The sequence below is a fragment of the Chelonia mydas genome, chromosome 16 (genome assembly GCF_015237465.2).
Source record: "Chelonia mydas isolate rCheMyd1 chromosome 16, rCheMyd1.pri.v2, whole genome shotgun sequence".
NCBI classification, from domain to species: domain Eukaryota; kingdom Metazoa; phylum Chordata; order Testudines; family Cheloniidae; genus Chelonia; species Chelonia mydas.
This window is the reverse complement of record NC_057857.1, coordinates 11,967,648-11,984,413: the sequence shown is the minus strand read 5'-3', so window position 1 is coordinate 11,984,413 and position 16,766 is coordinate 11,967,648. Positions and strand designations below refer to the sequence as shown.

The window sequence follows — 16,766 nt, the reverse complement described above, 5'->3', positions numbered from 1 at the left end:
GGGGGGGGGGGAGGGGGGACTGCAGGTGCTCAGCATCTCTGAAAGTCAGGCCCAGAATGACATTGACTCCTCGGCACTGGGCCAGAGCTCCCAGAGCAGCAATTGGCGCGGGGCAGAATAAAGCAACCAGGACGGTCCTGATGGAGGCTGGAACTCTGTCCTCACCTCACCCTGTGGGGAAGACAGGCAGTCAGATAACCCCCATTCCCTGTATTGCACTTTCCAGCCCAGGAGCAAGGAACCATTTCACACCTTTGCACTGGGGGGAGCTGAAGCCCCGAGGGGGGAAGTGACTTGCCTGAAGTCATCCAGTGAGTTGGTGCCAGAGCAGAGAATAGAAGCCAGATCCCGACTCCCAGCTCTGTGCTCTGATCTCAAGAACAGCCCTTTCCAGATCCATGTGGGGGAGGCAGGAGGGACTCTAACCAAGTGCAGAAGCCTGAAGGCCAGGAGAGGGACCGTGCGATGCCCTGCAGATCCTGCCAAGAATCCCAGGCAGCACACCTGGAGCAGAACACATACGGTATTCACCCTAATAGCCCCTTTCTTCCAGGTTGCCGGATACCTTTGTACTGTATGAATAAGAATAGCATCTGCAGCAACATGGGCCAGGACACAGCTCCACGGGCTCCGGCCCCTCATGCGTTGGGACGAAGCGGGTGTCAGGGGTGCATTCCCTGCAGTAAGATGCATTGTGGAGGGAATGATGCTATCCACTGACTCCCCTGCTCAGGGCAGATCTATGTGACATACAGCCAGGACACCACGACCTCCCTCAGCCGTTACCACAGGTCAGCTCCAAACAGTGGGAAACCAGGGGGAAACAAGCAGAGAGGAGACAAGGCCCTGGTGGGCAGCACCACAAAAAGGGCACTGTGGAAGCCAGCCAGGCAGCTGCCTCAGCCCGGCTTTGTCAGCACATTTCAGTGACAGCCCGTGTCTTCCTGTGTGTGGCAAGAAGCCAGGAATCCGGGCAAAACCACAGCCCTTTCAAAGAGGCAGCTTAGCTGAGACATGGGCCCTAGGGCCTCTAGTGTGGGGCGGGGAAAGGACTTGAGGCCTCACTCCTGGATGGTACTCGCCCTTCCTGGGATTTACTCCTGGCCATCCCCTGACAGAGTGTCAGGAGAGCCCTGTCCCCTAACTCTCATGGGAGAAGCTCCCACCATCCTCCTGCTTTCGCCCTTGAAGCAAGTGCAGGTTCCGCAACCAACCTGTCCCCTTTGGGGTTTTCCTCCTGGCTTCTCCAGTTTAATGGTCCAGTTTCCTTCATTTCCCTTTGGTCTTTAGGAGGAAGAGGCCGGGGTTGCTTCTTTTGTTGGCATCTTTCCAGGAGCGAGACAGGACTTTCCACCCCTCGCACGGGACTCCCTCCCTTGCTTTGGGGGTGCCACTGCAGGAGCTGTTGTAATAATTGGGGTGTAGCAAGCCTCCCTCAATTGTGAGCTCAACTGGCAGACAGCGGGTGAAAGGTCACACACATCTGACAATCATCTAGAACAATAAATGCTGACAGAGAAAGGTACAAAAGGGCCACAAAGACTGGCTTAATCTGCTGACACCAACCGAGGTCTGTTAAGATTGTGACTGGTACACTAGAGGAGAATGGAATCAGAGATTAATGGACCAAAACTGGCATGTCGGATATTATGTCTAACTGGTGGTCACCCATCACCCCCCTTTGGGATCCTTTAAAGAGATTTGGGGGGGACTGAATAGGGGGATTCCCTCAAGCAAAAGTCAATAGAGCTCTGCTTTGCTCTAGAGACTCTGCCTTCGTTAGTGAGCCTTGAGCATTGGGACCTCCAGCCTAGCGCACTGTGAGGCTGCCTGGACCAATGAAGACCCCTGCCTGATAGAGCAGGATCTCGTGTGTAGCTTCCCTTTCTTCGAGTATTCCCTTCCATTGCTGCTATCTTCCTCCTGTCCTCGTTCTCGGCTTTTCACCTGATCCTGGAATCTGCCAGCCCAAAGCATCTGTCCGTGACTGACTAACTACCGTGTATCCTGAGAACGTCAACAAAAAGCTGCATTTCCCCATGCTTGCTATCCTTTCTCCCCTCCATTTCTGTATCTTGGCTGTCAAAAGCAGAAAAAGTAACCATCATTAACAGGGGCCAACTCAACATTGAGCAACAGAACTAATCCTTTCTTCCCCGTTAAGAAAGATTGCTTGAAAAAATAAGAGACTAAGCAATCTTCTTATGTGGCCTCTCCAATACTGCAAGTGTGCAACCAACGTAGCCCATTCAATACGATCTTCAGCTAATCTCTTGATGGATGAATAGTCGTTTTAATCCATCCAGGATACGACATTATCCATCCAATATCTTCTTTTTCTGTCTCATGTTCTTCTGCCATCAACTTTCCCTTCCAGTGCCTGTAAACATGCATCGCCCACGGAACCCCATAAAATGTGCCCTGCAAATAAAATCTTTCTTTTCATAAAATCTCTAACTAGGGTTTGCTCAGTTCCAATCATCTCCGGTACCTTTTGGTTGGTTACATGGTCTAGCCATGAGATTTTCAGAATTCTTCTGACCCATTATTTGAAGGATTGTAGTTTATCATCAATTGTTTGAATGTCCGGATTTCACAGCTGTAGTTTAACACAGACCAAATGTAAGCTTTTAAGAGTCGGAATTTAGTCTTCAGATTTATGTCCCTTCTCACCAGATGTTTATTGCTCCACAATGTCTCTTCCGCTCTTGCTAGTTTGGTGCTGACATCCCATCTTCCATCTTCAGTAATGATCCTTCCAAAATAGCAATCATTTCTCATTTGCTGTACAGTAATGCCATATCAGCGATACCCTCTCTGAAAAAGGGACTTTGGTAAATTTGGATTGTTTGTTTTGCAGAACCCCTCCTTTTTGCTTTGAAAATACTTTGTGTTTTGTTCTCTGTTCTTCTTCTCTTGCGTATCTCAATCAATACACCTCCAGACTTTGACATGAATTTTTGAGGGTGTTTGTCATGGGACTAAAAAGGCCGAGGTCTCTCTGTCTTTGAAACCCTGAACCGCGTTTAACTAGGTAGTGCTAGTTAATGACAGGGTCACTCTAACCCTTTTGACTCGCTGGGCCCACTTATTCCACTGAAATTAACACAACAGAGCTCAACCCCGGCAGTTCTCCCTCTGCTGGGCTCTGAGGCTCCACCTACCTCATCCAGCCTTTGCCAGGGGAAGTCCCAGAAGATGATATTAAACTGAGCAGCTGGGCCACAGCCTAGCAGGAAGGGTGAGAAAGCCGAGGGTAAGCAAGAAAACAACGGGCAACAAGGAATCCAGAATCTCATCTTCTGTTCAACACATGCCGCACACGGAGAGCATATAGCTGGAGAGAGCGCAGTGGGCTTGCTCAGTAGACATGGGAGTTCATTTCTTCTGCCACTCTTCTAAAGCAATAAGGGTGTTAACATTGTTATGACTAAAGCTCAACTGACTGGCCCTGGTGAGCTGTTTCAGGCTTTCCTCCAAAGACATCTGCAATGCCCAGGGTAGCTGGTGGCCCCAAGCATGGCAGGGCTCCTTCCTGCTTGAGGAAGGAGCAGACACCTCACCCATGGTGAGCCTTCGTCCCTGCAGCTTCTAGAACATCTCAGGAGGTAAAAACTGCCTTCCCTTATGGCGAGAGACAGAGGTTTCTCTTTTAAACACATCGTGCCAGAGTGACCTGCGAAGACCCTGGCAGAAGCACTCCAGGGGGAGCAGAAGGCAGCAGGCTCCTGGGAGAAGAGCGGGGAATCCCCCTCATCGGCTACATTTCACACTAAACTGGACCACTCGCTGGCACGCAGCCGTCTCTGGCTCTGGGCCCTGTGCTCCACCAGGACAGGCTGCCTCCCGCAGTCCCTCCCCCTGCTCACCAGATCCATTGGACAGCTGAACCATTCTCTTGACAGACAGGCCATCCTGCCACAGCCACCCACACACACACTCACACTCTCAGTTCAGACTCCACACTGGGTTCATACTTGCCCTTATCTGTGAGCCTCTCCCGTGAAAATGCTTGGGAGAGTGAGTCCCTGGGCTTGTTCCAGTGACGCAAGCAGAATCCTGGGGATTATTCCAGTGGCACCCTAGGGTAGCTGGGGTTAGAAGACACAGGGAGTAGAAGCTGGAAGCAGCAGATTCCTGAAGGTGGGTGGGAAGAAATGGAGCAGCAGCAGCTCCAGGGCGGGCAGGCTAGGAAAGATGCCTGGAGTTGCTAGGAGATGAGGCTTTTGCTTCCCTTTTTCCCCAAAGCATCCAGGGGTGGAGTAACCTCATACTCATGGGAGCTGCTGCTGTTTCTCCTCTTTCCAAGCGCTGAAGAAAGCAGACTGAGAAGTGCACCGGGAGAGCTCTTGAGTGGGAAGCAAGAGAGCTGGAGCAATAGGTAGTGTAGAAAGGAAACGGAGGGATTTAGGACTAGCCCAACCCCCACCACCTCTGACACAGGGCCCATTCTGCCCAGGGAAGATGTCAGTCCCAGCAGACTGGCCCGCTGCGGGGAGGGCATTGGCAGCAGAGCGGGTACACAGTGCAGCGAGGGTGCCTTTGCCTAAGGGCTCTAAATAGAAACGTCTGGCTGGAATCTTGCCATTCTCACCCTATAGTCCAACCCCCGTGGCAAAGCTCCAGAGCAGCAGCTGCAAGTGGGGCCGCAGGAGAGGTGAAAGAGCCACCCCTCGGCTTCCCGGAGCAGAAGGGCTGATGCACATGGGAAGCTAGGAGCGATCTTCTATCAAACCTGAATATTCTAGAGCCTCCAGCGCAGAGCATGTGGGCAGCCCCGGTCTTTGTTGAGAGCAGCCTTCTGCACCGTCCCTGTCCGCCGGGGAGCAGGTAAAGGGGAGCCACTAAAAATCATTGTTATACCACAGGGGACTTTCACAGTACCTCAGAGCCCCCTCCTTTTGCACAGTTCAATGGAGTCACAGCAGTATGTGCAAACCAGGCCTGTCTAAGGCAAGTTAGTGAGCTGGTTCACAACCCTTTGGGTTTGGCAACTGGCAGATGTTCTCCTTGGAGTTCTGTGCCCTGGGCCCCACTCTATTATTTAACTATTTGTCTCATAAGATGCTGTTACCAAGTTTGCTTCTTGGCTGGTTAATTCTCTGACAGGCTCTGGCATGATGCTGCAGAAAGGCTCCCTGGAGTTGTGCTAGCATCTGCTCCTGGCAACAGGCCCCTCAGAGGCAGAGGAAATGGCCCCAGGCAGTTCTTACCACTGCTGCTGGAACAAGAACCCCGCTTTGAGAGCGTTCCAGTGCTGACATCTCAAGAGTGTTAGCAGACTGGTCAGGAAAATCAGAGATGCCATGAAGCATCTGAACCCCTGAACCCGAGCCTTGGTTATTGTATCTCTGCACTTTAACTGACCAACCCATGATTTATTCTAGAGAAACTACAAATCTGCACCCTCATCCTCCATTCCCAACATGCCACCCCTTGGCATCATGCCTGATCACCCTGCTCCAGAGGGGTCTCCATGTCACGTTCCCAGCTCTCGAGCATGCAGCAGATCATGGTATAACACAGGACTCAACAGCAGAATGAGGACAGGAGCAAGAACCAGTTACATCCCAGCAAGGCTTTCATAGAAGCTGCACAGTGCTCCTAAGGTTACATGCAGGCTGCATTTTCTGATTCATTGATCCGGTGGCTCCACTTCCCCCACCCTGCACGCCTCTGGGGCAGTGGAAGAACATAGACAGAGATACCGCATAATATTTATTGAGACTCCAGTTCTTCACATTCGAACAGAGCTGCCAGAATTCTACCTGCAGGGTTTGAAGCAAGTCAGCGTGCTAAGGCTTGAAAACACCCTGCTGCTTCAGCCCTGCCTGGCTCAGAAAAAGCACGGCTTCCGGCAGCTTGCATGCTCTTCCCCCTCACAGGCCTATGCCAACCACGAACGTGGAAAGTTGTTCATAAGTATAAAGCAGAGCCAGTGGCTTCACTGGACCAGTATTAATACCACATTTATCAGGACAGTATCTGAGCCCCTCTCCCCTTCTTCCTCAGTTGCTGTTCAGCAGAGCAGGACTTTCTTCTCCATCCCCGTTCAATGCACGCACCCTGCGGAGAATAGAACAGCATGGAGAACAGTGATGCACCTTGTGCACAACAGCAGAGGACCTCACCTCTCCATTACCTCCTCTGCACAGTGGGCCGGGAAGGAGGCTATAAAGCTTGTGGCTTCCCTGTAACATGCAATGCATGGTGGAGAGGCCACCTTTCTCCTGTCTAAGACAGGACAGACAGCCTGTGTGTGCATAAGAGCAGGTGGACTGGGGTGGAATGTGACCTCTCGGCAGTAACTCTATTTGTACAAGATGCTGATGGTTCACCACTCCTCCAGTAGGTAAGTGGGGAGGGGGATCTCTCCCCTACCTGCCCTTTGAGCTTTAGAGAGGAGCACTTTTTTATCCATGATCTTGTTTTTTCACATATTGGATCCACTATAAAAAACCTAAAGTAGCCAGTTAAAAAATGAAAGAAACAAACCAAGTAAAGGAGGTGTCTGCAGCAGAGAGGAGGAAAGTCACTGAAGTCTGAGCCTTTCACTCACTAGCACTGCCTGGTGCCAGAACAGCATCACCTTAGTACAGGATTACGGTCCTTGCACTGTGTGAGTCCAAAGCCATCAGTCTGCCAGGATTATCCCAACCTAGGTACAGGTACAGTAGGGCTGGTGTTCTGGTCCCTCGCTAGAGGAGTCCTGTGGGTCAGACAGTTTCATTTCCCTTTGGGCAGTAAATTGTAAACTATAGCTAGATACAAGTCTCAGGGTAGGGGTCATGGAAAGAGAGCGCAGCAAAGTCCAACGTCCATTCAAGCATGTGACAGAGTCTTAGAGTGGAGTGTCCTCTTGTTTCTGCAGGTGGAAGTCTTGTCCCTGTTGACGCACTCCAGGCCAGGCACCTTCTGCCTGCCTCTCCCATCCTGCTGTCTTCAGTCTGATTTCTTTGCAGGTTTTCTGTTCTTCCACATCACAATCACTACAAAAACCCCTAACACAGGAAAGAGAGAGAGACTGAGTAAAACATAACCCCTGCCAGCTGCTGTGGCTTTTTAAACACGCTGCTACGAAAAATGGAACCTCATCACAGAAGGAGAGAGAGGCAATTCCACTGTGCAGAAACACAGTCACAGACAGGGCACTGCTGTGTGGAACCTCACACCACATGAGCCTTAGATACTGGCAGTTCACTGCTGTCAGCAATCAGATGAAACATTAGTGACCAACTTTTAAAGAGATCAGAATAAGACAGAAATGTGACTCACCTACAAACAGCACCAGAAGGAGCCCTGCGATCACAGGAATGGTAACCGAATACTCCCTGGGCAAGAAGAACTTATGAATCCCGTGATCGCTGTCAATGAAGGGCTGCAGGAAACAAAAGTGAAGGGAACCACTAAGTTGGGCAATACAAAGACAACTCTCCAGCACCCGGAGCTTTATGGTTGCAATACTGGGACACTTAACCTCAAGAGCCACAATTAACCTTAGGCTTGAAAACTAACCCCAAGTAACGAGAGAACATGCCTGTTCAATAACCTAGACTAGCGTGCAATAGGTACTTTAGCTACTGCTGTAGACAGAGAATGTAATAAGCGAAGGGCAGCTGAACAAGTGGAATATATCCATGGTACTGCAGTAAGCATGTGACACCAGGGATGTCAGAAGTGCTGCTGTCTAGTGGCTTGAGCATAGGAACAAAAAACTCAGGGGTTCTAATTCAGATTTCCTCACGCCTGGGACTGAACAAATCACTTATCCCCAGGAGGGTCTCAGCTTCCCTCTCTTGGAAAGTCACAGTACTATTTACTCCACTTCACAGAGGTGTTGCAGGTGTAGTTAAATGCTGCAGAACACTTTGCACCTATACCCATTGCTACCAGATAACCCTTATACAGCATAGGGATGTAAAAGGTTAACCAGTAAGCATTAGGCTTACCAGTTAACTAACCTTAACCGTTAACCTCAGCGGCCCTGCACCAGGCCGACCAGCGCCCAGCCGCGGCTGGACCACGCCCACTGGAGCTACCTTGGATAACGGTTTAACCGGTTAACTTTCTTAATCAATATTTATACCCCTAATACAGCACTCTAACGTTCAGAGAGTGTACAAACAATACAGGGTTTGTAACAGCAAAACAATAAACTTTTGAATTCAGAGGGGGAACCCAAAAATGTTCAGATCTTGGACTGGAAGCTGCCAGGGATTTAGATGCCAATCCAAAGCTTTAACAAACCTCGAGTCTAAAAACTGGCCCGGAAAGCTAAAAAAAAAAAAATAAAAAAGCTTCCTTATATGATTTCCCATACGTCCTGCTTCCTACTGGGCTGGAGATCCCACATGAATGGACTCTCGTATTTCAGTTCTGCCACTTCCCATGAGAACCAGGAAACAGATGGGGTGTGGAAGTGAAAAATAATGGGAGAACAACCCTTTTTTGAAAACCCCAAAACTATTTTGGGGTTGAGTTTTGGGTGAAGGTTCAAATGTGTGGAACTTTATCCAAACCAGTGCATCTACCCAACAAGGCGCACTGCTACAGATAACCCTATAATTATCCTTTGTGGTTGACCTTTGGGTGAAGGTTCAAATGATCAAGGTTTTAAATGGCAGACTGGGCAAGAAGGAGTTTTTAATAATTGCTTTTCAGCTTGCACATACTTAGACAAACAGAGTAACACCTCTAAAGAAAGTCTAAACAAACAAACACAACAGTGAAGCCATTGAGACTGGAATAACCAGAGTGTGTGTGGGGATCCGTACCAGTATAATAATCCAGATGGTGTAGTAAACAAAAAGAAGGAGGCTAAAGGCTACCAAGCCAAATCCAACCAGTTGGTCCATTGCTGTGGCCTGGAATATAAGAGAGTAAAAAGTCAAAACAATTCAGATCCTCCAACTGAATTACAGTCAGTATAAATGGCACAATGACATTTAAAGTACAAGTGTATATTACAGCCCCTAGTATGGTGGGGACCTGGTCCATAACGTTGACCTGAATTTCATGGGTTAGTTGTCATGGCTCGCCACTGATGGCATCTGACCAGAAGATTTATAGGTTCTTGTCCAATTCAGACTACGGGGTCCAAGAACTCAGAGAGTTCTATACTAGGAGAGGACTTTTGGGGTGCTTGGCAAAAACACTTACACTGAGGACAAATACCAAATTGATAAAAACTTTATTGAGATTAACAAAAGAATAATAAATGCTATAAAATTTAAGACTGCAAAACAGTAAAAGAATTCCAAAACTCCTGGTGGTAACATTCCTATTATAAGTACCTTAACTTAACATACTCACACCCTTCCTTGAGGACCCGATAATAGGAGGTGAAGGACCAGCCTTACTCCTGGCTTCCCCAAGAGTTAGGAATGTTGAATAGTTATACTACACTACACAAGCTGAACTGAAAGTGTGATAGAACATAGACTGATAGATTGATAAAAGGATAGTCTATAGAATATAGAAAGACAAAGAAAGGAAAGAGCTAAAAGCCCCCTATGATATCCTTACAAGGTATTTTATAGGATCCTGATGCTATGCAATTCAGGCCCAACGTACTATACCCAAATCTTATTTCTGTACCCTAAGAAATTTAAGGGTACTCTTATCCTATAGGTTAGTGGATTATGACACTTACTCTCTACATATTATCTCACTCCAAAAACTGTCAATCTAGGCTCTCTTGGCAACTTCCAGGTTTGTGGTATACCCTGTGGTTACCAACCGGTTGCAGACGCCGGATAAATCCATTCAGTGTTGTGAGTAGTTCCTCCCTTTGGTTCCCCAAAGTTCAGGGACCATTCCTATCTGTGCCAAAGGTTGCCAGTTTTTATGATGACTTACTCTTAACTGATTATACTTTTAGCTATTTAGTGGATGTTACCGGATACAGGCTGGTAGGCTTCTTGCATTTCAGCAAAACTTATTCTATATATAATTATTAGGAAACACATTTCACAGGAATTAATACTGATAAAATATAAGAATGAAATGGATTAATTCAGAAAGAGAAACATATTATTTGATACGGCTGGCTGGATTAGGAGGATATAATAGCTAGCAAAATAATCCTATGGGCTACAGTAACTAGCACTCCTACCTGCAATGGTAATACAAATAAATAAAAATGCAGTTATATGTATCCTTTCTAGGTTGCAGCTCCTGGCCATGAAGATACACCACTGTAGTTTTGGAACAAAAGCCAAAAAAGGAAAAATACTTGGCAAAAATATTGCCATAAATGCCTCAGTGATAAAACTCATCCCCTCTTGCTCTGAAATAGTGACAGGTTTCTTATCATGCTTCTGTGAGATGCTCATCAACTTGTGGTTCACTCAGCCACTTGTGACTGAAGCAGTTACTCTTACTCAGAGCCTGCAGCAATGTCCCCTGTGCTATGATCCTAGAAATCTCAAGCTGAGCAGATCAGTAAGTAGATGGGAGATCTTCTAGGAAAACCCAGGAAGCTGTCAGAAGTGGTGGTGGTGATTCACTGCAGTCAGGGCAGACTTTGATCCAGAAGGGTGTTAAGAGGCACTGTGCTACTGGGGGTGTCTTTTTTTTTTTTTTTTTTTTAATGATATGGAAAACCAAGGTCCTGAGTACATGAGATTATTAATGAGCCCAAGTCACTTTCTGAAAGGGCAGGGACGTTAACTTCCCTATCCTGGTCAAATTCTAATTCACATAATTACAACCTGGCTACCCAATCAACTCCTGAATTCAATTTATTTTGATAATCTTAACACCTTGCATTTCATGAATGCTCAAATTCCTCACCTCAACACAACATTAACACAGCTTCATTGTGAGGCCAATATAATCATATGAGTCAAGCACCACCATGTTCACCTATGAGACTCCTAAGGTGCTGATCTTCATCACTGAAAGGCAGCCACCCCTGGGGTGGACCAGGGATGCCATTCTGCATGACTAAACTATGCTTTTAAAGACAAGTGAAGGGGGAATCCCTCAACCAGGAGCAACTGGGTGACCGGGGTGGGGTGGGGATTGGATCCATGGTGGGGAAACAGAAGGTCATTAATGGGGTTGGAACCTGGCCTGGACACTTAGGTTAACCCTGCCTGGGAGGGGGGCCTCTGGACCTCCAGTGCCAGGGTCCTGGGGTTTATATCATCCCATGAGTGCTGCAGCTCCAGCAGCACAGCACCACCTAGCAATGGGGAAAGCCCCAAAGGGGAATTAACCCTCCACTCCAAACTCATGCCTGCCTACGCCATCTGACCAGGGAGATTAACCCCTTCACATCCCTTCCCCCCCACATCTGACGAGGGGGATTAACCCCTTCGCTCCTCCTCCCCCCTCCCATCTGACGAGGGGGATTAACCCCTTCGCTCCTCCTCCTCCCCCCCATCTGACGAGGGGGATTAACCCCTTCGCTCCTCCTCCCCCCCCCCATCTGACGAGGGGGATTAACCCCTTCGCTCCTCCTCCCCCCCCCATCTGACGAGGGGGATTAACCCCTTCGCTCCTCCTCCCCCCTCCCATCTGACGAGGGGGATTAACCCCTTCGCTCCTCCTCCCCCCTCCCATCTGACGAGGGGGATTAACCCCTTCGCTCCTCCTCCCCCCTCCCATCTGACGAGGGGGATTAACCCCTTCGCTCCTCCTCCCCCCCATCTGACGAGGGGGATTAACCCCTTCACATCCCTCCCCCCTCCCATCTGACGAGGGGGATTAACCCCTTCGCTCCTCCTCCCCCCTCCCATCTGACGAGGGGGATTAACCCCTTCGCTCCTCCTCCCCCCTCCCATCTGATCAGGGGGATTAACCCCTTCAAGTCCCTCCCCCCGTGCCCGCCTCAAGGGAAACCAGCCCACACCAATTTCCTCCCCCAAGGGGCTGGCGGGACCCACCATGGTCCCTGCCGAGCACCGCCGCAGACTCCGCCGCAGCCCGCTCACCAGGCTCAGACACTTCCGGGGGCACCAGGCCAATCAGCAATCGGCATTTTGGCCTCGCAGCATCACGGGAGTTGCCCCGGTACAATTGCATCATGGGGGATGTAGGCTCTACGTGGCCCTTCCCCCGGGGCATCATGGGGGATGTAGGCTCTACGTGACCCTTCCCCCAGGGCATCATGGGGGATGCAGCCTCTAAGGGACTACTTCCCCCCAGGGCATCATGGGAGATGTAGGCTCTACGTGGCTCCGTCCCCCCAGGCCATCATGGGGGATGTAGGCTGCACTGCAGGCCTGTCTCCTGCCAAGCCTCTGGGGACTGTGGTGTGGGTGGGGTGTGTGACTGTAACAGACCTGGGCATCATTCATCATGTGACAGCAATCCGTGTAAACCCCTCCCTCCTTTGAAATAGGGAACTGAAAGGGGGCATGGGCTGCTCAAAGTGGGCCCCAACTTTCCTTTTTGTAAAACCAAGATTTTATCAAACGTAAAGCCAACGCTGTGCTTCCAGCAGGGGTTTTCTTTTCAATGCCAAGAGCCCACCTTCTCCTTTCCACCGAACAAACCTTCCTCTGCAGCCTTCCTACGACCAAAGAGTGGAACTAACTGTAAATAAAAGCCAACGTTAGGCTGTCTCCAAGCAAGGAAGTGCACAAAGGAAAACAGACCAGGAAAACACACATGCTGTTTAAAATTATTTCCAACAATCATGAGCTAGAAAATTCCTTCCCACCTCCCAGCAGGAGATTTTACAAAACCAACGTTCAGTTTGTATCCCACAGGGAAAGGTTGCGTCCAGCTCCACGCCTCAGTCTAGCTGGGTTTTAATCAATATGCCAGGAGGATCCCTCCTCTGGCCCCCTTCCGATCTCTTCCCTCAAATGGAAGGCTGGGTAGGTTTGCTCTGGTATTTGTCACCTAAGTTCCAGTGTGATCAGGTCCCGGACATGTTCTCTACGTAGGATGGGACGATCAAACATTCTGCTTCTCAGCTGCTTCTGGTTCAATTTGGGGGACTCCTCCCAACAGACAGGATGCATAAAGGTGAGCCCCTGTAAGTGCCTGATGAAGGGTGGGACAAGCTTGATCAACCCAGCTGCAGTGATGCACCTGGGAAAGTTTCTTGAGCTCAATGGGAAGCTGGCTCAGGAAGAACAGGGAAGAGTGCTGGAGGTCTCAGCCTTGTTCAGTCACAGTCGCTCTTTCAGCGAGCCAGCAGACTTCACTGCCACAGGCTGCCTGGACGCAGCAGCATGTTTAATAGTCAGGTAAGGAAGAAGGCTGGTTGGTTGTGAACCAAACAGTAACATTCTCCCCTTTACCAAGCATGGCTGCAGCGCTTAGGCTAACATTAAAGGGCCAGCTAGAACAGGGACAGTAAGCAAGGCTAGGCGGTTGTATAAAACACGGCAGGAGATTACATTTCCATTCGAGAGGTACTTAAGTAAAGCCTGAATGATTTGTTGTACGGGGTAACATTTTCAAAAGCACCGAAGTGGCTTAGTAGCCAGTCAGTAGCCTAAGTCCCACTTTCAAAGGTGACAAGCACTTTTAGGAGAAAATCAGTGAGACTTTAGGCTAAGTTGCTTGGGTGCTTTTGAAATGTTTGCCCTAGATCTAGTCACAGACAACATGGGAAATATTCATGTGCGACTGGTGGGAAGCATGCAGAAAACTTCAGAAAGAATTTGTGCCCGTCAGAAATAGAATCGTTCTGGAAAAATTCAGGATCTGCCCAGCCCAGCCCTTTGTGTTCTCTCTCTTAGGGACCCCAGCTCCAGGGGTAAAACCACCTGCTACATTGGCTACAGAGAATACAACAATAATGAATTTAATTACAGCAACACTACGGACATCCTCACTGTTACTTATCACAGTAACGAGACTAAGTGCAAGAAGTAGAGGACTTCAACTTAAGAGTTTGTCTACACAGGGAAATTTACTGACATCATTATACCGTATAGTTATACCTTAAATAATTGGCACAGACGCTAAAGGATCCCAGAACTCAGAGGGAGAGGGCAACAGCGCAAGATTAGCAGGCTCCAAAGGGAAGACTGCAAGCCCTGGGAAATGATGGGCCCCCATTCCCTAGAAAGAGGACTGCAGCAAAACACAGTGTCACTTCTCCTGGGGGTAGAGCTGAGCTGTAGCTCTCCCCTAGTCACTCACCAAGCCTTTCCCCCAGCAGTGAATCAGACCCTTTAAATACTCCGACTACATGGGGAAACCTACCAGTGTCATTATACCAGTATAACTAGTCTCACAGTAGAGCCATGGTCACTGCAGACACTGACTGATTCCTGTGTGGAATTCAGCTGTTGATTCAGGGTGCCCCAGAAAACCAGCTCTGACCTTTGGGGCCCAAGAAGCCCAAACTTGGGGTGGGGATGGCTGTTCATAGATATGGGAGGTGCATTGGGCCTCCAATGAGAGGGGGAGGGCCACTCTAGGCTGTATCGGGGGGAGGTTGTCCTGGGGGTCTGGGCACCAGCTGCCTTCACACAGTAGTGCTAATGCTCGCTCTGCCTGTCTCCAGCCCTATCCAACAGCCTCTTGAAGACTCTGGCTCATTCCAGTTGCAGCTCCCTGCACTCTGCCTCTTATGCCTCGGGAGATTTTTTTTTCCAGCAGAGCCCCTGCCCCAATAGCTACCAGCCTGAGGATGCGGGGCCTGGCTGCATCAGACTCCTCCTGTTTGCAATGGCTGTAGCTGAGGCCCTTTACTGCATGTTTGATAAGTAGATCTCTCAGCCCTCAACTTCTCCCATGTCCTGCAAAAAGCAGCAGCAAGGTGGGGCGGGGATGGGGAAGCACCTTTGCTTTGCCTCAAAAGTTCTGCTTTGATCCAGCCTGGTTGGAGATTCAGCTGTGGTGTCTAGTTACGACTGGGCAAGGAGCAGGAAACCATATGAAAAGTGGCCTGTGACAGACAGGTGACTTTGGAGAAGGTTTTCTATGTCACAGGAGGGCTGGATTCAGAGTAACAGCCGTGTTAGTCTGTATTCGCAAAAAGAAAAGGAGTACTTGTGGCACCTTAGAGACTAACCAATTTATTTGAACATAAGCTTTCGTGAGCTACAGCTCACTTCATTGGACTGACTCTGGAGATTTCCCCCTGGAGGACTGGGCCTTAACCAAGCCAGATTAGTTGTGCGGCTCCTACTCAGCCCCAAGACAGAGGGCTTGTCTATGGGTGCAGCTGCGCCACCGTAGCGCTTAGCGAAGACGCTAGCTACACTGAGGGGAGAGCTCCTCCCATCAGCATAGGTCCCCACCTCGGTCGAGGGGAGAAGCCCTGCTGTTGACACACAGCGGGGGTTCAGTCTGTATAACTACATCCCTCAGGGGTGTGGATTTTTCAGTAGTGAGTGACGTTGTTATACTGACATAGGTTTGTAGTGTAGACCGAGCCTCAGGTTAGGTCTATACTTAAAAGGTCCACATAGCTACATCGGTCAGGGGTGTGAAAAAGCCATCCCGGTCTGACAGAGCTCTGCCCACCTCCCTTCAGTGTAGACACCGCTACGTTGACAGAAGAATGCTTCTGTCGACACGGCTACACCCACACAGTTGCTGCAGCGTCGAGGCATACCCTCAGGCAAAGCACCATTCTAGCTGTGTAATGTTATGGGTGGGGGGATGAGGCAGAAGGGTGGGGAATCAGAAACGGTTTGAGGGACTGAGCTGGATTTTTGACCCGACTGTGGCTGGTTACACAGATCGCCCGGCACTAGGGGGAGCAGCTGCCCAAGGAAGCCAGGTGCATTCCTGTATTCAGGGCTGGCCCTGGTCAGTTTTACACACACAGCCACCTCTGATCAAATGAAAGTGACAATGGAACGGACAGCGGCCCCACTAACCGGCCAGGTCCCATATTCCTGCCCCCCAAGAAACACCTGTCCACCCTACCCCCATACCTGCAGCAATCCTTGAGCTGCCTTTTACCCTCACCTAGATCCACCTGGAGGCTGGATAGAGGCCCTGCTCCAGGCAGAGCTGTACGCACTGAGCCCACATGATGCTGCAAGAGGCTACTCACCGGACTTGGGCCAGGAGCCCTGCTTTTCCTCACTGTCCTTTCAGCAGCACCGAGGCCTGGATTCTGGCAAGGCAGGGGATGAGGGGGAGAGACCCAGCATTATGTGAAGGAGTGTGGGATAAAGGAAAAAAAGGCGTCGAGTGAAAGAGAAAGGAAGAGACACCAAGAACATGACACATGAGGAGGAGGAAGAATGTTTAGAGACAGACTAAGGGCAAGGAATAAAGTAGGCTTATCTCAATCCTGGGATGGTAGGCAGAGCCCACCACAAGCGTGTCTACACAACCAGTGGTCTCCCATGGCAGTGAGTCTCCCAGCTCAGGTGACAGACTCAGGGCTGATTCACACTGGAAGCCAACAATGGCACAGCTGCCTCCCTCAGTGGTGTGAAAAATCCAGCCCCCTGAGAGACAGAGCTACGCCCACCTAACTCCTGCTGCAGACAGTGCTGGGCTCTTCTGTTGACCTTGCTGCTGCCTCTCAGGGAGGTGGATTAACTACAGCAATGGGAGAACCCCTTCCATCAGCATAGATCACGTCTACAGCAGTGCAGCTGTAGCATGTCAAGTGTAGACAAGCCCTAAGTCTGTGGACCCCAGGCCGTGAGCTGTGCAGATGTTTCCCAAAAGGCCCTCCCCTCAGATGAAGGAAGGGCCCGAGAACCCAGCATGTAAAAGCAATTTCAGGGGCCAAAAAATGACCAGAGGGCAGGGACAGGGTCAAATCCAGAAGGGAATGCCCAGCAGAGCCCTCCACACCGTGCCCACTGCTCCAACGAGTCAGTGGA

The 16,766-nt window shown here is 49.8% G+C and overlaps 1 protein-coding gene across 4 annotated transcripts; it reads right to left on the bottom strand.

Moving 5' to 3' along the window:
* Nucleotides 1–5,705: 5,705 nt before the first annotated feature.
* On the bottom strand, nt 5,706–12,033 carry DPM2 (dolichyl-phosphate mannosyltransferase subunit 2, regulatory). 4 transcript variants are annotated; one of them, XR_005222557.2, is made up of 5 exons: nt 11,892–12,033; nt 8,775–8,864; nt 7,276–7,378; nt 6,496–7,001; nt 5,706–6,066 (listed from the first exon to the last, which is right to left on the bottom strand). XR_005222557.2 is itself a non-coding variant. In XM_037879921.2 (4 exons), the coding sequence occupies exons 1-4, from the start codon at nt 11,892–11,894 to the stop codon at nt 6,943–6,945; spliced, it is 255 nt and encodes an 84-aa protein (XP_037735849.1). In that variant the 5' UTR covers nt 11,895–12,033; the 3' UTR covers nt 5,706–6,942. The 4 variants fall into 4 exon arrangements, 3 of the variants coding, with proteins under 3 accessions (XP_037735849.1, XP_043386058.1, XP_043386059.1); XM_037879921.2 differs by having other exon boundaries at nt 5,706–7,001; XM_043530123.1 differs by having other exon boundaries at nt 5,706–7,001; nt 11,940–11,991.
* Nucleotides 12,034–16,766: the final 4,733 nt, after the last annotated feature.

What these genes read in the sequence shown, in the direction of transcription:
- DPM2 (XM_037879921.2), bottom strand. An exon ending in CCATCTGGATTATTATACTG is followed by an intron (nt 7,379 to 8,774) that starts GTACGGATCCCC and finishes TGTTTCCTGCAG; the next exon opens with CCCTTCATTGACAGCGATCA. An exon ending in CCTTCTGGTGCTGTTTGTAG is followed by an intron (nt 7,002 to 7,275) that starts GTGAGTCACATT and finishes TTCCTGTGTTAG; the next exon opens with GGGTTTTTGTAGTGATTGTG.